General features: G+C 32.4%; 1 protein-coding gene and 1 non-coding gene across 2 annotated transcripts; both read left to right on the forward strand.

Annotated features, from left to right (window-relative positions):
• Nucleotides 1-415: 415 nt before the first annotated feature.
• Nucleotides 416-522, forward strand: LOC145091205 (small nucleolar RNA R71). Its single transcript, XR_013702091.1, has one exon. It is a non-coding gene; the product is annotated as a small nucleolar RNA R71 (small nucleolar RNA).
• A 12,567-nt stretch (nucleotides 523-13,089) lies between these two features.
• On the forward strand, nucleotides 13,090-13,994 carry LOC145090712 (ras-related protein RABA6b-like). Its single transcript, XM_079028816.1, has 2 exons — nucleotides 13,090-13,388; nucleotides 13,488-13,994. The coding sequence occupies exons 1-2, from the start codon at nucleotides 13,102-13,104 to the stop codon at nucleotides 13,918-13,920; spliced, it is 720 nt and encodes a 239-aa protein (XP_078884942.1). The 5' UTR covers nucleotides 13,090-13,101; the 3' UTR covers nucleotides 13,921-13,994.
• Nucleotides 13,995-22,589: the final 8,595 nt, after the last annotated feature.

The raw sequence follows: 22,589 nt of genomic DNA on the forward strand, positions 1-22,589 counted from the left end.
TTCCTTCTTGGGTTTCCGCCAATTCTTGTCATATTTGTCCCCGCTTGAGTAGAACACTTGCGCCTTTTTGTTTCCATTTTCATCCAAGTCACAATCCTTCGTGAGATGTGGTCCTCTACATTTCTTGAATCCAACTCGAATAGCATGGATTGTTTGATCCATTTTTGTCATCCGTCTATCTAAACTATCGAGCTTAGCCATCATCGCCGCCATGCCATCATTGGCCGAGTTCACTACCCCCCAACTTACTTCATTTCTTGGGTTATGGTATTCTCTAGAATGCTTAGAGAATTCTTCAATTAATTCCTTGATTACCAGGGGTGCCTTCTTTGTGAGTGGGCCTTGCGAGTCGAGCAATTGCCTTGTTGTGACATTGACTCCATCATAGAAGATGGAGACCTCTTGTTGGCTATTAAGGTCATGGTGTGGGCAATTTCTGAGAAGACCTTTGTACCTTTCCCAAGCCTCATAAAGAGATTCTCCGGGTTGTTGCTCGAAGTTGGCAATGGCTTTCTTCAACTTGGCTATTTTGGAAGGTGGGCAAAAATGGTCTATGAACTCTTCTTTCATTTTAGCCCGTGTGGTGACCGACCCAGGAGGAAGTGACTTGAGCCAATCCTTTGCAGCACCCTTGAATGTGACTGGAAGCATACGAAGTAGCTGGGTCTCGCGTGGCACATTTGGTACATTCCCGTGCCAGTGTCATCACGCATCCTCTTCTTCCATTCCCCCATGGGGACTTCATCCATATTAGCCATAGTGATAGCTAAATCGTCCTCAAAATTGGATTTGTGCTCGCATGTAGGTTCTTCTTCTTCCTCGGTCTCGTACTCGGTGTCTTCTTTAATCAGGTCTTCGATTGTCAAAGAGGCGTTGGATGCTCCTGATTTGCTGCTCTTCTTCTTGCTAAAAACGGACTTGAGGTTCTTTAGTGGCGAATTCATTGAAGAAACGGATTCTCCAACGGCTTTTCCTTTGTTCCTCCTTAGTGCGGATTCTGGGTCTTCGAGAGGAAGGACCAAAGGCGTATCAGATCCTCGGGTCATGAAATAACTGTAAACAAAATAAAACGCGTAAAAAGAACAAAAATAAAATAAAAATTAAAACTGTGAACAGCGATGGACTCGCCGAGTTGTCACGAGTGCACTCGGTGAGTTCAAGGCAAAAACAGAAAAACTTTCTAATTACTTATTAAAACAGATTTTTATTAAAACTTATACTAATTACTAAATTACCTAAGAATTAACTTTGTGTAAGAGAAATCTTATACAAAGGATCGATAAAAATAGAAATTAATGCTAATTTAGAACCGTTCCCCGGCAACAGCGCCAAAAACTTGATATGTGTAAACTCAACTAGTTTTAAACCTACTTTTAATTATAAAATGAACACACAAAGGCAGTGGACCTATCAATTGTGGTATAGTTAAACAAGTAGGGTATCAAACACAGGGAATGGTAAATTAAAACTAAAGACTAATTTTATCTAAATTAATTAATATGTAGGGGTTTTCTCTAGTTTTACAAGACTAGAAACTTACTAACTATCACTTAAACTAAAAACTAGAAAAGCAAAGATTTAACTAAATTCAATAATGGGAAGGCTTCTGTTTAGTTCAACTCAATTGATCCTATGGTTGATAGTATGGTAATAGTGCAATGGATTAATTCTTCTATTGATTACCGATTCAAGTGATTAGATTCACGTTCGCTGCACTAATCCTTAGAGAACAAACTAACTCAAACAGTGATCAGTTGTCTAATTTAATTTAATTCACTAGACTATTTATTCGGGTTAATTTAGACTTGTAATAGCTAACTAATTTAGTCATTTAGTTAACTTCTTGTTGATGGTCATCACACAAGCTCATACATGAATTTACCTATTTTTCTTATTAATTCTAGTTTTATGTTCATTAATCCTAGTCATATGATGAAGTGGTCACATAAGCATATGAGGTTGACAACTAAAAAATGTTCATACTATTTAATTATCTTCCTATTAACAGAAAAATAGTTATTATTCACACACAAGGTTCTTTAACAAGCTAAAATCAACAAAATCACCAACGTTGAATTAATTCTACCATAAATCAAACCATAGTATCAATATTGTATCCCCAAACAAAAGTTTATGAGTTTTAGCTCATGATTGAAGTAATTGACAGCAATAAAACGAATTCTAATTGTCCAGCCATAATGGAAAACAAAAGATTAAGTAGAATGATGAGAATTTGCCTCAAATCTCCTTCGGAATTGAATTCTAGGTTGTGTCTTCGTTCTCTAGGGTTCTTCTGACTCTCCAATCGTAGCTATTTTCTCCAAAAAGGTTCCAGAATATATAATGTCGATTTGAGAAGTTATCTTTATAGATGCGAAACGACTCGTTGAGTCCATTGCCGAGTCGCCGAGTCCATCTCTTAATTCCCGTACACGATAAGTCACGGAGTCTTTATCTTCTCGAATCTTTGATCGGACTCGCCGAGTTGTCGACCCTACTCGCCGAGTAGGTGTTGTTTTTGGTGGTTTTCTTCTTTGTTCAATTCCCGAGCTCCCAACCGCTTCTCCTGCTTCCTTTTGCTTCTGAGCTTCACTTTTGGAACTGAAAACACAATTCAAACACTTTTAAGTATCTTTTGTCCATGATATGCAATTAATTAGCTAATAAATGATAAAAATCTATACTTATTATGAGGCTAAATATGCAAATATCAGTTACTTTAGGGTAAAATGTGAAAATGATGCTAATCCATGGAATTACACTTTGTACCCTTGTCAAACATTGGTGGAGCGCATGTGGTTAACCAACACACTAATTTGGGGATGACATTGGTAGCGAAGGGTGACTCGATGTTTGTCATAGATCAATGGAGCGTGTGTGGTTTACCGGCACATTGATTAGGTGATAGAGACATTAAGTGCACCATGTTGATTCGCATGGTTATTCACAACTTGATTGCGGTCCTCGGTATCCCAGTCGCAAATTTGAAGTGCATATCGAGATTTAAACATGCCATTGAAAAGTTCAATGAATCTCAAAGATCTAGGAGTTTTGAAATACATTTAAAACTTAAATCTCTTTTTCGTTTTTCATGGTGAGAATTAGTGAATCGTCATTCACTTACCTTCAAATTATTTACTTTTAGAGTACGGCATCCCTTTCTAAGTTGTAAATAATGTTGTTGGGTCCTAGACCTAATTTCTCATTTGGGTGTTTAATTAGGGACTATTTCTAATCAAACTTTGTTCCTTTCTTTTTCAGATGTCTGCAAACAACAACAACAACGCTTCTGGGTCATTCTCGTTGATGAACCTATGTCAAAAGGTGACATTTGATGGGTCAAACTTCAACGAGTGGATGAGGTACATTCACATGATCACACGCTAAGAGGACAAAGAATATGTCCTCGATGAAAAGCTTGAGAAGATTATCCCAGATGTTGCTACTCCGGAAGAGCTAGCCGCCTTTGAGGACCACGAGTGTGATGCTACGAAAGTTCATTGCATCATGCTAGCCACCATGAACCTCGAACTCCAAAAGTCCTATGAGGACATGTATCCGTATGAAATGCACCAATATTTGTTGGACACGTTCCACCAGAGCGCGAGGCAAGAGCGCTATGAGATCATTACTAACATGATCACCGCTAAGATGGGGAGTGGAGAATCCCTAACCTCTCATTTGCAAAAAATGCAGAGGTATGTTGATCGTCTTCTAAAACTTAATGTTAAGTTTGATGAGGATTTGGCTATCGACATAATCCTCCACTCCTTTCCCTCCTGCTACAACCAGTTTAGAATGACCTACCACATGAACAAGGAAGAGGTCTCCTTGAGTAAGCTCCAAGGACTGTTGAGGACTGCTGAGAGCAACCTTAAAGACAAATACGTTGCACCATCCCCTACTGTGGCTGCTTCTGTGACGGCAATTGGCCAAGGTAAGGGAAAGAAGAGGAAGGCTCCCTCAAAGAGCCACCAAAAGGGAAAGTCCCGTGATGGTTCATCCTCTAGTGGAACCAAAGCAGGCCTTGCTAAACCCTCCTCTGATCCCAGGGAAGCAGAACTCTTCTATTGCCACGAAAAGGGCCACTAGAAACGAAGCTGCCCTAACTATCTGCAAGATATAAACGATGGGAAGATTAAGCCCACCTTTGCAGGTATGTATTCTATTAAATCTAACAACTCATCATTTGCTACTTCATGGGTTCTTGATACAGGGTGTGGATTCCACAGTTGCTCTGATTTGCAGGGCCTAAGAAGAAGTAGGGAAGTGGAGCACGGAAAGATGAACTTGATTATGCGAAACAGAAGATCGTCGTCTGTGACCAAAGTCGGAGTTTATTCTTTAGTGTTGAGTAATGGGTTAGGGATAGATTTAAATAATTGTTGCTATTCGCCAGATATGGAAAGAAACATTATTTCATTTCATGGATTGTTTAGACAAGGTTTCAGATATTCTTTTGATAATAGTAATGGTTCTATTAATGTTTATTTGAATGGTGAATTTTATTTCAATGCATTACCTTGTAATGGGATTTATGAATCTGTGATAGTTGTTGATAATTTAGGAAATGATGTTTTGAATATTGATTTATCTACTAGCCTAGACAAAGCATGCTTGTGGCATTGTCGCCTTGGCCATGTCAACAAGAAACGCATAGCCCAACTCCAAAAGGATGGAGTGTTGGAGTCATTCGACCTTAGGGACGATGACAGGTGTGAATCTTGTTTACTTGGGAAGATGACCACGTCACCTTTTACTGGCACTTTTGAAAGGGGTAAGGGTCTATTGGATCTCATACACACCGATGTGTGTAGGCCCTTTAGATCCACCACAAGGGATGCTTGCCGCTTCTACGTGACTTTTACAGATGATTATAGCATATATGGATATATCTACTTAATCAAGAAAAAGTCGGAAACCTTTGAAAAGTTCAAAAAGTTTAAGAATGAAGTGGAGAATCAGCTGGGCAGGAAAATCAAGATGCTTCGGTCAGACCAAAGAGGAGAGTACCTAAGTCTTGAGTTTCACGACTAACTAAAAGAATGCGGAATTGTTTCGCAATTGACGCCTCCGAGAACGCCACAATTGAATGGTGTGGCTGAGAGACGTAATTGGACCTTGTTAGACATGGTTCGCTCTATGATGAGTTGGACTTTATTACCAATAGCTGTCTGGGGGTATACCTTAGAGACTGCCGCCCATATCCTTAACTTAGTTCCCACCAAGAAGGTTACCAAGACTCCTCACGATATGTGGATAGGGAAAGCTCCCTCGTTGGCACGTATTAAGTTTTGGGGTTTCGAGGCTTTCGTAAGACGAGAGACTCACAACAAGCTCGAACCTCGTAGTGAGAAGTGTTATTTCATCGGCTATCCACAGAAGTCTTTTGGCTATCTTTTCTATAGACCGAGTGATAATGTTGTCTTCGTTGCTAGAAGAGGAGTTTTCCGAGAAAGGGAATTGATAAGCCAAGAGGACAGTGAGAGGCAAATTGATCTTGAAGAGATCCAAGAGCATAGAGATGAAGGAACCTCTAACACTGGCACTCAACCCGAGGTGGAAACTCCTGTTGAGCCTGTTGATGAGTCCTTACCTATTAGACGCTCTAGTAGGGTTAGTGTTCAACCCCAGTTTTATGGCTTTCATATTACTAGTGAAGGGGATACATTTATTAGTGACGAAACACTAATGAATTTGGACGAACCTAGCTGCTACAAGGAAGCCATGGCAGGCCCGGAGTCTGCTAAATGGAAAGAGGCGATGGATAGCGAGATTCAGTCCATGTACGACAACCAAGTTTGGAATTTGGTTGATAATGTACCGGGTTGTAAGATAGTCGGGTGCAAGTGGATCTTAAAGAAGAAGACAGAAATGGATGGGAAAGTGCATACTTATAAAGCCCGATTGGTTGCGAAGGGCTTTACTCAAATTCCCGGAGTTGACTATGATGAGACCTTCTCACCAGTTGCGAAGATAAAGTCTATTAGGGTAATGCTCGCAATAGCTGCGTTTCATGATTATGAAATATGATAGATGGACGTGAAAACCGCTTTCCTTAATGGAAAGTTGGCTGAGGATGTTTACATGAATCAGCCAGAGGGTTTTGTCGATGCGAAGCATCCAAATAGAGTGTGCAAGCTTGAGAAATCCATTTATGGATTAAAACAAGCGTCTCGCAGATGAAATCTTTGTTTTGACAAGAAAGTTAAAGAATTTGGCTTTCTGCGAAGCGAAGATGAATCTTGTGTATATGTCAAAGCCAGTGGGAGTATAGTGAGCTTCCTCGTAATGTATGTCGATGACATACTGCTCATAGGAAACGACGTCCCAACCTTGTAGGAGGTTAAGTCATGGCTTGGGAAATGTTTCGCTATGAAGGACCTCGGAGAGGCTGCTTATATTCTGGGAATAAGGATAGTGAGAAACAGGGAAAAGAGACTGATAGGACTTGTTCAGGATACATACTTGGATAAGGTACTAAAGCGTTTTAGTATGGAAAATTCCAAGAAAGGGGAGTTACCAATCCAAAACAATACCAAGCTGTGTAAGACTCAGAGCCCGAGTACAGAGGCAAAGATAGCTGATATGAGCCGAGTACCTTATGCTTCCGTAGTAGGCTCTATCATGTACGTTATGACTTGTACTCGCCTTGATGTTGCCTTCGCTTTGAGCATGGTCAGTAGATATCAAGGGAACCCTGGTAGAGCTCATTGGATTGCAGTTAAGAATATTCTTAAGTACCTACGAAGGACCAAGGAATGGTTTCTAGTCCTCGGTGGGAGTGATGACTTAAGGGTACGAGGGTACAGTGACACTAGTTTTCAGACAGATCGGGATAATTGCCGATCGTAGTCGGGCTGGGTCTTTACCCTAAATGGAGGAGCAGTGACTTGGAAAATTTCCAAGCAGGAGACCGTAGCTGATTCAACGTGCGAATCAGAGTACATTGCAGCGAGCGAAGTGTCAAAGGAGGCTATATGGTTGAAGAACTTCATTGGAGACCTTGGAGTTATGCCATCCATAAAGGAACCAAGAGATCATGGTAGATCTCCACATATCGATAGAAAATACCATTTTTTCAGACATCGGGTAGAAGAGGGACTCCTCATTGTGAAGAGGGTATCGTCAGTAGAAAACCCAGCAGATCCCCTTACGAAGGGACTGGGTAGGGTCAAACACTTGCAGCACGCTAGGAGCATTGGGCTGAAGGATGATATAAGTTTGGATTAGATAAGAAACGTGTAATAGATATTTTGTACATAACATTTGATGAATAAATAAAGTTGTGTTATTTATGAGTAAAGCTACTATCTTGTGTTGGTTATTTATCTATTGTTTCGATTTTGCATGTTTTGACTTCCTGAATGATAGGATTATTCGAACAGTCCACAGTCGTTTATATTTTGGAAGTAGATGTGAATGAAGTCTGTCATGAATTGTTTGTGGATTGTCTAAAAGGTTTTGGGCATAGCAAAGGTTTGCTGCAAATTTCATGAGTGCTTATGAATATGATTTGAGCATTAAAATATACCCGCATTTGCTGGTATCACTTTGTGGTGTTTTACCTTAAGTGATTGCAAAGCGATAATATCATATAGTCTTAAAACTTGGAGATTTCGTTGTTGTTTGCTGATTGGTTATGCATTGATGATGTGTAAACGCATTAGTAACTTGATGTTATAAAATACATTGTTGTGCATGATCTAATTAGTAAATAATAGATGCATATGAGTCGAAGTTAATATGTTCCTTTTATTCTATGAGAATAAAGGTGATATCTTGGCCACTTGATGATTTGGTTTGACTTGTGTGCCGGGCCCGATCAGAATGAAGTTGATGTGTTCAACTAAATTCTATGTCAAACAAGTCAGAAATCGAGGAACAAATGTTGGACAATAATCATTGTCAACATGATATCTAGAATAGAGAATTATACGATCCCTTATCTGAAGGACAAGTTGCTGATCAGAGTTGACAGCGACGTATAAGAGCTACGATTGCTAATTGGATCCTGAAGTCATATGTGAGATATAGTTACTAGACTTATCCAAGTGTGAGACTGTTGGATTAGTGTCTAATCCCGTAACTATATTTGGTATGTACTTGACTCGGTTGTACATGGTCCTTTTGGGTTACCTTCACCAAAGCAACTTGACAAGGTAATTTAGGGAGAGAGAGAGAGAGAGAGAGAGAGAGAATATTATGGTTTATTAATATATTATAAGAATAATATATTAAAGGAGAAATCATATTTATTTAATTAGTATTGGTCATAAATTAATTAGGAATTAATTTGGTGACTAAAAGAGGTTAATTAAATAAAGGGGCATAAACTGTCAAATGTATGATAGTTGAGTTTTGGGCTGGGAAACCTAATGGACTAAAGGGGGAACGAAATTATGATGGGGATCCATCATATTTTCATCCAAGGCCTTATTCCAGAAGGTTCCTTGGGCTGCTTGGTGGCTAAGTTGTCCATTAGGGTTTAGACTGAAACCCTAGCAGCCTACATTATAAATATGACCCTTAGGCTATGAAAATCGGCTACACTTGATTCCAGGAGAACCATAGGGACGATTTTGGAATCCTCTCCCTTCTCACATATTGCCTTCTTGCTTGTGGGGTTTGTGAACCATTAGAGGAGTTACAATTGTGACTCTAAACTCAAGATCAAGAAGACTCCAAGGATTTCAAGCAATTTGAAAGAGGTAAACACTTAGATCTGTTCTTATGATGTTGATTTCGAATTATATATGTTAGATCTAGGGTTGTAAGTCTTGGATTCAAAGCATGTACAATAGAGAAACCTAGATCTAAGCATTAGGGTTTGTATGAGCACATAGGATTATTCTAATGCCTAAAACCCATCAAAAAGATATTTATTATGTTTGAAATATGTTTTGTAGTTGCGAAGACATGCTCAGGAAAAAAAGGAAGGAAACAAGGAGCTGGAAGCAGGAATGGAGGATCTAAAGCAAGAAGAAAGAAAAAGAAGAACTGAAGATAGAAGACCATGGCGTGATGATCTCCATCACGACGTGGTGAACGCAAGTTTCGCGATTATGCAAGCTGACTTGGAGAATACGGGATATAGACGAGGACCACGTCGTGGGGGCGGTTAATCACAACATGGTGATCAGATATTGGCAACTATAAAATCTCGAACCTTAGGTCGAATGTGAAGGCTTACACCCAGTTTTATGAGGAGAACTACGACTAAAAGCCTCTGGAAACTCAAAAGAAGATAGAGAATCAAGTGGAGCAAAATAATTGAAGAAGAATTACAAGATTTCTACCATGATTTATTTGGTTTGCTAATCATCCTTATGTCTAGTTTAACTTGCATAGATCTTATGCGTTTTTCTGCTACCATAAGAGGCTAAAAACCTTTTGCTTCTGTTTATTGAAGATGAACCTTATCCATATGTGTTGATTTTGATTATTGGATGCTTATTATTGATTTTACTTGTGTTTAATAATTAAACCCTATCATGTTTTAGTTCTAGTTTTATTGCTTATTAATCAGATTCTGTGTAACAGTTGATCATTGTAATTGTATGAATTTGTCTCTTAATTGTTTATGATCATTAAATAATTAGAGCTAGGATTAATCACATCTTACATAAAGTAATTAAAGGTAGTAACTTTATATGTGTTAGAGAGCATAAATAATCTCAATTTGTGCTTGGTTGCTTAACTTGATCATAGGAAAGTAACTTTTATCATTCATAGTCCAATTTGTGCTCATTATCAATTTGGTGTTTAATTTGTGCATGATCATTGCATGCTAATTTATAAATTGTTAAGTCTAGATATTTGACCATAATAGCTAGTTAGAGAATTGGTAATCAATATAATTCATCCATTGGAAATCAACCATGAGAGAAGGTGAAATTGGATCTAAGTAGAAGTAATATTTAATTCTTGAAGTAAATTTGTGTTTCTTTGCTTTTTAATTGATAATACTTTAATTTAGGTTCTTCTGATCTTGAAAAATCAGTAAAACCCCCAATGATAGTTTGTTTCTTAGTTTAATTAGAAGCAGTTATTTTATTTAATAGAATTCCGTTTTCTATGTTCGACACCTAACTTACCTAGGCTATACTATAATCCGACTAGGTACACTGCTTATAAGTGCATTGTTAGTTAAGTTTTGTTAGGTTATAAATTTAAAGCTAGTAGGTAATTGCTTTTAGTTATTCGGTACTTTTTGTGGGGTAAAAACCACAAAAAGTTATTTTTTGCATTAATTTTATTTTATTTTTCTCTCTGAGGTGTAACCACGTCGTGGTGATATTTGCCACGTTGTTGTTACTTCTCTGTCGATTTTTAGTTTATTAATTTTTATTCCTTTTATGCATTTTTGCTTTGTTTTGTTTTGTTTCAGTGATTTATGACCCGAGGATCTACAACTCCAATAGTTTTACCACTCCAAGATCCAAAATAAGCTTTTCACAAAATGAAAAACAAGAAAGTCAACGATTCAACTAGTAGTTTTTAATCGGACAAACGTTTTGGAAGTTTCGAGAGGACACTTGACAAGAAGGGGATTGGATACGAACCAGAAACATCTACCAAAGAAAGTTTAGACGAGGAAGAGATAAAAAGCGAGGTTGAAGAGATAAAGAACATCACAAGAATGACTATGAGAGATTACAAGAAGAGGATACATGGGGATAATGGACCAGGTTTGCTCTACAAGAGATTCCAGCTGAAAGAAGTTTTGAGCTTAAAGGGCATATTCTATCAATTCTCAAGGACACACCACAAACGACGATCCAAGTTAGAGTTCCAGGTCGGAGACATGGTTTTACTGAAGGTATCACCCTGGAAGGGTGTAATACACTTCAAGAAAAGGGGCAAGTTAGGGCCCCGATATATTGTTCCATTTCGGGTGATAGATAGGGTTAGCAAGGTAGCGTACATGTTGGATTTTCCTAAGGATCTTAGCCAGATCCACAAGACATTACATGTGTCTCAGCTTCAGAAGTGTGTGATTGATGATTCAGTGGTCGTTCCTTTGGAGGTTGTTTAGATTGATGATCGTTTGAATTACATTGAGAGGCCGATGGAGATCTTGGATCAGAAGATGAAGACTTTGTGCAACAAGGTTGTGACTTTGGTCAAGGTTCAATGGCGACATTAGAAGGGTTCTGAATGCACATGGGAACCTGCGTTTGAAATGCGGGAGCATTACCCGGACTTGTTCACATGAGCGGAATTCGAGGACGAATTCTTGTTCAAGTGGGGGAGAATTGTAACATCCCGATGATGAGGTATTTCCAAATTAAACCCTAAGTATGAAGATTTATTGTATTTAGCCCTTGTATTGAGAAATGTTCCCAAATGGCCCATAGTAGCATTTTTGTAATATTTGACTGAGGTCACGTATACTGTGTGTACGTGCATGATCCCCAAAACCAAATTTTTAAGGTTTAGACCATGTTTAAACATCCTTAAATCCCTAACATACCTTCTTTCATCAACCTCTAACCCACCTTCATCCCCAAACAAACACTAATCCACTTTTAGGTACTCTTGAGCTTCCTGTGTGTGTTTTAGTTACTTTGAAGGATAGAGTGGAAGAAGAGAAGATCATCTTGGAGGAGTACGACTTTTTAGATCCAGAATCTCATCACCATTTGGCATCATTTGGAGGTAAAAAGCCTTGAATTTTATAAATCTATGCATAACTCTAAGTTAGCCATGAAATTTGTGTCCTTTTGGTTCCATTAGTTTGGTATTTTGAGTATGAGCAACTCCAATCCATTTAGGTTGTCATTTCAGACGTTATGAGATGTCTGGAAGCATAAAAATTTAAAATATGTACCAAAAGTATAAATTTTGAAAATGAAATGATATGTTGGCGGGATAAAATTATCAAAATGATTACAATTGTAGTATTTAGGACTTAATTAAATAAAATAATATATAAAAACTAAATTAATTATGATATCAAAATATAAAGACTTTTATAAGATTTTTCCTTGAAAAATTAGCTTTTATAAATTATAAAATAAAGCTTTTGTCTCCAAATTCAATGAGAAGTTAAATGGTTGTTTATTGCATTATTTTAATGAGTTTCCAAATGAGTTTTTCGAAAAATATTGTTAAAGTCTCTAGGTTTTTTTTTTTATAATTTTTTTAAGAAATCTAAGTTTTATACAACTAAGAGGTATAGAAAAAAAATTTAGGTTTTTTATACTTTATGTTTTTATCGCTTAAAACCAAATATCATTTTAAAAAACAAACCAACACCACCCAAGCATATTTCAGACACCAATATTATATAGCTGATTTCAAAATCATTCATAATTAATAATTTTGATTTCATTAACGTTAATATTCGTACGTACCTAACTTTTGTGGTTGCAAATCCTTCCAAAAGGTAGACGTTACATGATGTACTGTGTTATCACCAATCTTCATTTTGAAGTAAGCAAAATCTTTAAACACAATTCACAACTTTGAGATGACAATTAATTGCATTACAGTGGTTGATTAAGTGGTTGTAAACCCTTTTTTTTGGTATTTTGAGTGTTTCATTTATATTATTTTACCGATAAGCAAATAATCAAATTTATTCTTCAAGAACTACAAAAGAGTCGTTGTTTGTTTGACATATGCAAAATGGTTAATGATTTGTAAGAATAACCAATTTTGATTCATATACATGTTTAGGCACTAAAAATTTTCTTTTTATACGTCTAACCATTAAATTGTTTACCATCTTCAAAGATTATCATTCTCATCGGCTATATGTTGTAGGTTTCATTGTACATATTTGATCACTAATATTTTTTTGTACAAGTTTAGTCATTAATTAAGCTTATTTTTTGTACACATACTAATCTTTTTGTTTTATACATATTTACGACTAATCTTATTTTTTATATACATTTAGTCTGTAATCTTATTTTTTATGAAAAAAACTATATATAATCTTTTTTACTGTTAAGCACATAAAGACATAAAGAGTTTAAATTACCACAAATTAAGCATAGCCCATAATTATGGGACATGGGGCCTACCCATCATCCTTAACTTTGATTAAAAGAGCATGCCTTTCTCAAAAACCAAGCAACTGTGACAACCATCATGCTCATGTCCAATGTTCCTCACTCTTTATATTCAACATCAACCTTTCCAAAAAAAAAAAAGCACAAATATAAACACATGGCCGATGAAGAGTGTGATTACTTATTTAAAACAGTTTTGATTGGAGACTCTGCAGTTGGGAAATCAAATCTTCTATCAAGGTTTGCTAAAGATGAATTCCATTTGGATACAAAGCCAACAATAGGGGTTGAATTTGCCTATCGGAATACCAAGCTTGGTGATAAGATCATTAAAGCTCAAATATGGGACACTGCTGGACAAGAAAGGTATGTTCAAATTAACTTCTCAAGCTTTTTGTCGTTTCTTCATCTTCATATACTGCTTGAAACTACAATAAACAACATATTTGAGACGGATTCATATAGGTTCAGAGCGATAACAAATTCATATTATCGTGGAGCACTAGGTGCGATGCTTGTCTATGACATCACAAGAAATGAAACCTTTGAGAATGTAAGGAAATGGTTACAGGAACTTAGAGAATTTGGAGATCCTGATATGGTTATTGTTCTGGTTGGCAACAAGTCTGATTTGGTTGATTTGAGGGAAGTGGAGGTTGAAGATGGGCAAAAGCTTGCTGAAGTAGAGAAGTTATGTTTCTTGGAGACATCTGCAAAGGAGAATCTGAATGTAGAAGATGCATTTCTCCAAATGATCACTAAGATATATAAAATTGCAAGTCAAAAGAGTCTTGAAGCCAAGAACATTGCGTCAAAGCCAAATCTTGATGGATGGAAAGAAATTCAGGTTGTTGATGAAGTGGCCATTAAACAAAATGTTTGTTGTACGTTAGTCTGATAGTGATTCATTTGTGGTTATGGCAAGTTTTTTATGACGAATGGAATTACATAGAAATGAAATTGACAAAGTAATGAGGTGAACAACATAATGAAATAGGCCATATATTTTATTAACCTTTCTGATGTACGTCAAAATCTACTGTTTGCCAAAATACAAAAATACTAGAAAACAGTTATAACTTTTCTCTAACTGCAAATTACTTTCGAAAACCATGTCTCTCTCTCTCTCTCTCTCTCTCTCTCTCTCTCTCTCTCTCTCTATATATATATATATATATATATATATATATATATATATATATATATATATATATATATATATATATATATATATAAGGTTAGGCTCATGTGAGACGGTCTAATTTTGTGAGACCATAAGACGCATTTTTTTATTTTTTTATTATTTTTATTTTTTTTAGTTAATTCAAGTTCCGAAAATAGTATTTAAAAAAAGAATTTTTAATTGGATTTTTCTATTTATTTTGCATTTTAAAATTATTTTTTACAATATATACAGTGTAATAATCTATTAAATATTTCACGTATTTTTCAAAAAAAAATGGGATTTTTTTAAATTTTTTTAATTTCTTTTAGTTAATTCAAGTTCCGAAAATAATATTTAAAAAAAGAATTTTTAGATTTTTTCATTTATTTTGCATTTTAAAATTATTTTTTAGAATATGTCAGTGTAATATTCTATTAGAATATTTCACGTATTTTTCAAAAAAGAACGAGATTTTTTTTTTAATTTTTTTTAATTTTTTTTAGTTAATTCAAGTTTTGAAAATAATATTTAAAAAAAGAATTTTTGTATTTTTCCATTTATTTTGCATTTTAAAATTATTTTTAGATTTGGTCTCACGATCTCAGAAAATTAGAATGGTCTCAAATGAATATGAACCTATATATATATATATATATATATATATATATATATATATATATATATATATATATATATAGTAGGATCAATTGAGAATACCGAAAAGGTTGAGAACGCGAGAACAGATCTGGTTCGTCTAAATATTCATATCTAAGGCTATTATCAATAGGTCATTTATTAATTCTAAAACTATTGGTATTAAAGTGTAACTTTTAAAATGGCTTAAAGGTATAACAATAATTAAAACTTTAGTCAATCCTATAATTTGTCACTCTCTCTCTCTCTATTAAAGATTGTCGACCCATCTTCATCTCTCTCTCACTCTCCCCCCCCCCTCTCTCTCTCTCTTTTTTTTCTCTCTCTCTCTCTCTATACCTAACCGCCTCCATCATCTGCACACACCACGGTCTCTTCATCTCTTAGCCTATCTCCATCACATCGTCAATTTTTGTAGCCCTAATCGGATAATTGCAAGTTGCCAACTCAATGTCGCTGTTTCTCGGTTAGGGTTTCGACTGGTAAAATTTCTGTGTCGAGCATCCTCTCTTGATCAGACACATTTCTGGTTTGGGCATCATTTCTTGTTCAGCCAACAATGTCTATGGGTTCAGTCGCCGATCCACCATCAAAGCTTTCAAGGATGGCTTGCTGATTGGGAGATAAGGAACGATGATCGTTTACAGAGGCACAATCTAGAATGGAGCAAGAACCAAAATAAAAATCCTTCGACTCTTGTGTAATATGGTAATTACGGATATTTATTTTTGTTTCCTTATCATTGGCTTATGTTTCACTGCTATTGGTTTCATTGAAAACTTCAAAAAAAATATTGTGCTATTGGTTTCATTGAAAACTTCAAAAAAAATATTGCATTTACACGTGGTTTTTTTTCTAAACAATTATATTGGTTTGTATCTATTTAAACAGACTATTGACTTCATATATTGCCTTGAATTGTAACCATTTGAAATTTGGTTCATATAAAGACCTTACGTTTCGAATTTTGTCGCAAATAAAATAATTGTGGAAATGTCTTCTATAACTTAATCAAATTTGCAGGTATCTCATCAATCTTGAATGGATTGGGAAAAATATATTTTATTGCCTTATTTTAGAACTAAATGTAATTTATATATTGTATTGGTTTATGATTAGAGATGTATTCATTTATGATTAGAAGTGTATTCATTTATGATCAATGATATTTGTTCATCTATGAATATTATTACAATTATAAGAATTCATATGTATTTTATATTTTGTTAATGTATATTCATTTATAATTTGACGAAATATGTGTTTTTCTAAGTCTTATTCATTTAGTTAGTTGATAATTGTGTTTATTTATTTATTTGACAATGTGCAGAGGTAATCGAGATGTTTCTACAATGGAATGTTAGAATACATTATACAAACAAAAACTACACAGTGGAAAAGATCTTACCTTGTTCATTTATGATTATAGAATAATAGTTAATTATTTTTATTCTAATTTTTGTTTATCTAGTATTCATATGTGATTCTTGAAAAATAGATATGCATTATATTCTAACTTTTCGTGTTATTATATATGAGTGATGCTTAATCTAGATATATACATCCAATGTGTAATATGATTATAATTGTATTGTAATTTTTTTCTCTATAAATTGTGTTATATTCGTTTATTAATTAATCTAATCATTTAAGATTACAACCGGATTCATGTATGATTGCAAATATGTTTTATTATTGTATAATTACAAATATTCAAATGAAATGGTTAGTTAATCAGTCTTTTTGATATATTAGTAAAAATAAAAACAAAAAAACAAAAAACAAAAACGTTTTTTAATTATGGTGAAAAAAAATTAGAAATAATTTTATTGATTAAATACATTCTAGTATTTAGGTAAACAAAATCAATTAGTTAGATAACATCCATGATTGTAGGAATTAATTAATTATTCATATTTAATTTCATTGTAAAATTCTTTTTATGCCCCTAGAGAATGATTGGTCCACAATTGTTCTCGCGTTCTCAACCTTTTAGGTGTTCTTATTTGATCCTCCCTATATATATATATATATATATATATATATATATATATATATATATATATATATATATATATATATATATATATATATATATATAGGGTTAGGTTCATTTGAGACCACCTATATTTTGTGAGACCGTGAGACGTATTTTTTTATTTTTTTTTATTTTTATTTATTTTATATTTTTTTTAGTTAATTCAAGTTCCGAAAATAATATTTAAAAAAGAATTTTCTGATTTTTCCATTTATTATGCATTTTAAAATTATTTTTAGAATATATACAGTGTAATATTCTATTTAGAATATTTCACGTATTTTTAAAAAAAATAGAATTTTTTTTATTATTTTTTATTTTTTAAGTTAATTCAAGTTTCGAAAATAATATTTAAAAAAAGAATTTTTAGATTTTTCCATTTATTTTGCATTTTAAAATTATTTTTTAGAATATGTCAGTGTAATATTCTATTTAGAATATTTCACGTATTTTAAAAAAAAAAAAAAAAACAGAATTTTTTTTATTTTTTATTTTTTTTAGTTAATTCAAGTTCCAAAAATAATATTTAAAATTTTTTTTTGGATTTTTCCATTTATTTTGCATTTTAAAATTATTTTTAGATTTGGTCTCACGGTCTCACAAAATTAGAATGGTCTCAAATGAACCTGAATCTATATATATATATATATATATATATATATATATATATATATATATATATATATATATATATATATATATATATATATATATATAATCTATATACACGATTACAATTTTCTCCATTTTTTGTGCTTGACAATTACATTTTTATCGTGCGGATATATTTGTAGAGCCCAGGCACATGGAGCACATATATAGTTTTCAAAGAAAAAAAATGTATTTTCTGACCATTCATTCTTAAGTTAGTTGATAATTGTGTTTATTTATTTATTTGACAATGTGCAGAGGTAATCGAGATGTTTCTACAATGGAATGTTAGAATACATTATACAAACAAAAACTACACAGTGGAAAAGATCTTACCTTGTTCATTTATGATTATAGAATAATAGTTAATTATTTTTATTCTAATTTTTGTTTATCTAGTATTCATATGTGATTCTTGAAAAATAGATATGCATTATATTGTAACTTTTCGTGTTATTATATATGAGTGATGCTTAATCTAGATATATACATCCAATGTGTAATATGATTATAATTGTATTGTAATTTTTTTCTCTATAAATTGTGTTATATTCGTTTATTAATTAATCTAATCATTTAAGATTACAACCGGATTCATGTATGATTGCAAATATGTTTTATTATTATATAATTACAAATATTCAAATGAAATGGTTAGTTAATCAGTCTTTTTGATATATTAGTAAAAATAAAAACAAAAAAACAAAAAACAAAAACGTTTTTTAATTATGGTGAAAAAAAATTAGAAATAATTTTATTGATTAAATACATTCTAGTATTTAGGTAAACAAAATCAATTAGTTAGATAACATCCATGATTGTAGGAATTAATTAATTATTCATATTTAATTTCATTGTAAAATTCTTTTTATGCCCCTAGAGAATGATTGGTCCACAATTGTTCTCGCGTTCTCAACATTTTAGGTGTTCTTATTTGATCCTCCCTATATATATATATATATATATATATATATATATATATATATATATATATATATATATATATATATATATATATATATATATATATATATATATATATATATAGGGTTAGGTTCATTTGAGACCACCTATATTTTGTGAGACCGTGAGACGTATTTTTTTATTTTTTTTTTATTTTTATTTATTTTATATTTTTTTTAGTTAATTCAAGTTCCGAAAATAATATTTAAAAAAGAATTTTCTGATTTTTCCATTTATTATGCATTTTAAAATTATTTTTAGAATATATACAGTGTAATATTCTATTTAGAATATTTCACGTATTTTTAAAAAAATAGAATTTTTTTTATTATTTTTTATTTTTTAAGTTAATTCAAGTTTCGAAAATAATATTTAAAAAAAGAATTTTTAGATTTTTCCATTTATTTTGCATTTTAAAATTATTTTTTAGAATATGTCAGTGTAATATTCTATTTAGAATATTTCACGTATTTTTAAAAAAAAAACAGAATTTTTTTTATTTTTTATTTTTTTTAGTTAATTCAAGTTCCAAAAATAATATTTAAAATTTTTTTTTGGATTTTTCCATTTATTTTGCATTTTAAAATTATTTTTAGATTTGGTCTCACGGTCTTACAAAATTAGAATGGTCTCAAATGAACCTGAATCTATATATATATATATATATATATATATATATATATATATATATATATATATATATATATATATATATATCTATATACACGATTACGATTTTCTCCATTTTTTGTGCTTGACAATTACATTTTTATCGTGCGGATATATTTGTAGAGCCCAGGCACATGGAGCACATATATAGTTTTCAAAGAAAAAAAATGTATTTTCTGACCATTCATTCTTAAGTTAGAATTATGGATTGTGTTACAATATTTTTGACATGATTTATATTTTTGTTTATAAGTTATTTTGATATATAAGATGCTCATTGAACAAATATAAGTCATATTGTACATGTGCCTCGATGTTAACATAATATCCGTATAGGGCGATCTTAGATAGCCTCATAGGTCTCACACTCACATATATGTTAGCAGTTGATCTTACATTATTTATAGGCAGACGGTTGAGATTATTTTGTGTTAACCCGTCATGATGATAAAGTAAACTATTATGTTAATATGTGTTTTGATGAGTAAATAAGAAGTTATGTTCTTAAAAGAGCACCAACTTTTATCTAAACCCATCTCGTGACCCTTAAAAGTTAAAAGTAGCTTCAAATGATGAAATCGTGTTATTTGACGTAAGGTGTAAGCATGTGAACACATGAGAAATGTATTCACATCATTTCCCTACATATAAAAGTGATATATATATATATATATATATATATATATATATATATATATATATATATATATATATATATATATATATATATATATATATATATATATATATATATATATAGGGAGGCTAATGCGAAAATACAAATAATTTGCGAAAACGCGAAAATAAGAAAAATCAATGAGATTATGCCACCTGAACCTTATAATTTGTACAATACTTCTTTCAAACTTTGAACTACATGATGATAATCGACGATAAATGAGAAATTGTTTTATATTAGCAAATCATGATTTTTGACGTTTTTATTATAAAAACATGAGGACATGAAAAAAAAAAAAAACAATTGTTAAAACCACCTTTAAATCTATATTATCATAACACAGCCCGATATAAACTTATTATCTTTAATTTAATGTAAATAAATTTAATTTTTATAGTACATATGGTTGTTATTTATAAGATAAAATCTGTTTTCGCGTTTTCGCAAGATATTTATATTTTCGCATGAACCTACTTTTATATATATATATATATATATATATATATATATATATATATATATATATATATATATATATATATATATATATATATATATGATCATTTGAGAACTTAAAGTTTTCTGAAAACTCGGAACTAAAAGTGAAACGGTTGATTTTTTGGACGGATTAAGTCATTAGTGACATACTTTGTAAATATGACTAAATTTAATTGGTATATTAGGTTTTTAGCAATAGATCACATGGGTAAATCTGGTATACAAAAAATTAAAAAAAAAATCAAATTAGTTATTAATTGAAATATCAATTAGCCTCTCTCTCTCTCCCTCTCTCTCTATCTCTCTCACTCTCTCTCTCTTTCTCAATGTATCGTGTTCTTCACTGACATCCTCATTTCCCTGTCGAACGCCTCCTTCCGTACTCCAACAACCACCCTAATTCTATCAACAACCATCACCTTCGACGACTTACTGCTCTTTCATTTGTCGACCACCACTCTGAGGACCTAGTATCTCTGATATTTCTCTATCTCTCAATCACGGATTTCCTTCATGATTACCACTGCCTAACACCGCTACCTTAGATCTAGAATCTAAATCCATTTTGTCGATCCTTAGTATCATAAACCAATCTCCATTGAAGATCCCCAATGATTGATAGATTGAACAACGTGGTGGATGCGTCCTTCTTCCCTCTCGAAGTTTCGTGCCATAATAAATCAACCAAAGGTTCGATTACTCCAGACCTCCCGATTCAGAGGTTTAATCACCATCGTTGTAACTCAAGTTGTTCACTAATTTCTTCACCTACGTATCGAGTTCAATGAGATCAGGTCTCGCTTCACCACTTGGACTACATTTTAGCAATTTTTCTAGTAATTAGCAGACACCTTTAATTTTCTTTGTGAATATTATCCTGTGAAATACCTTTAGACTACCGTGAGAGAACTTCTTGAAAATGTACTTGATTCTACAGAGTCCGTTACATAGCTTCCATTAGTTGAAGTAACAATGTAAGTGACCATGTTTATATATATATATATATATATATATATATATATATATATATATATATATATATATATATATAATGTATCTTGTTTCATACTCTGAAGTCTGAACACATAACCATGCAATGTATTCTATTTATCATATTTTTTGGTATCATAGTGATGAGATTAATATAAGCAAATTCAAATCCATGATTGGTCTTATTGATTAGGAGTGAACTGATGAGGCACTATATGGTGATTTTAAGACAGTCAAGGCTTGTGAGGTTTGTACTCTCTTTGTGTAAGTTTTCAACGGTTAATTGGTTGATGAGTTGATGCATATATATAGAGGGAAAATTACATTTTTTAGCTTTTGTATGGATCTTAAATCATTCTCAACCTCTTTTTTACACATTTAATCATGCCATTATCCCATTCAAACAACTCACACAATGACATGTCTTCAAATCTTAATCATATAACCAACAACTTTTTTGGCCTTAAGGTATAATTCTTGTATTATGTTTTAATTAATCAATTAATCAAACTATTAATATTTAATTAAAAATTTATGTTGTAGGAAAGATGTGCAGGGGCTGACACCATATCTCTTGTGGCTCGAGTGTGGTATAAATCCAAGGCTCATTTTCATTCTATTCTTCAGCAGAATAATGTAGTAATTGTTGAAGAATTATATGTGCATTTGGTACTACACTTCAGTTCCTTAATTATAAAAACATTCAAAATTTAATGGACTTATTTTTTTAGATATGTAAAGATGTTATAAAACTTCAGTTGCAATAGGAAAAAGGTAAAAACACAAATTGAAGCATACTTCTCAAAATATGTTCAGGTTGGTTCAGTCCTAGGTCTCATAGAGCAAATTCATAGAACAACTAAAAGATTACTTCTTCACATTAGTGGGTAAGTAAGATAATAAGACCTTTTCTTTTCAATTAATAAATTTTTTTCTTATGGTGTTTTTTTAGGGAAAATTTCACAAAAACCATCATCGATCTTCAAAAATAGGTTATTAGGTTTGATTTGCTTACATGGACAATTTTTAGTGAGTTGATGCAAAAATGGTATGTTAAAATCTTTATTTGTTACTTTTTCAGGGCATTTCAAATCCTTTCCCATCTTCTTCTCGTGATAATATGAAAATATTTGCTCTCTTGGAAATCATGTATGTTAAATCTGTATGTTTTTCTTGCAGCATTAATTTGGTCAAAGATGAGTACATGACTACCTCCGTTGTAACATCCATAAAATTCAAGCCAATTTAAAACTTTTTTAA

The sequence above is a fragment of the Lactuca serriola genome, chromosome 2 (genome assembly GCF_051521515.1).
Source record: "Lactuca serriola cultivar US96UC23 chromosome 2, Lser_US96UC23_V15, whole genome shotgun sequence".
Lineage (NCBI taxonomy): Eukaryota > Viridiplantae > Streptophyta > Magnoliopsida > Asterales > Asteraceae > Lactuca > Lactuca serriola.

Excerpts from the sequence above, each read along its gene's own strand:
- LOC145090712 (XM_079028816.1), top strand. The coding sequence starts at position 13,102 with ATGCTCATGTCCAATGTTCCTCACTCTTTATATTCAACATCAACCTTT. Across the intron at positions 13,389-13,487 it reads GACACTGCTGGACAAGAAAG|GTTCAGAGCGATAACAAATT; the intron begins GTATGTTCAAAT and ends GGATTCATATAG.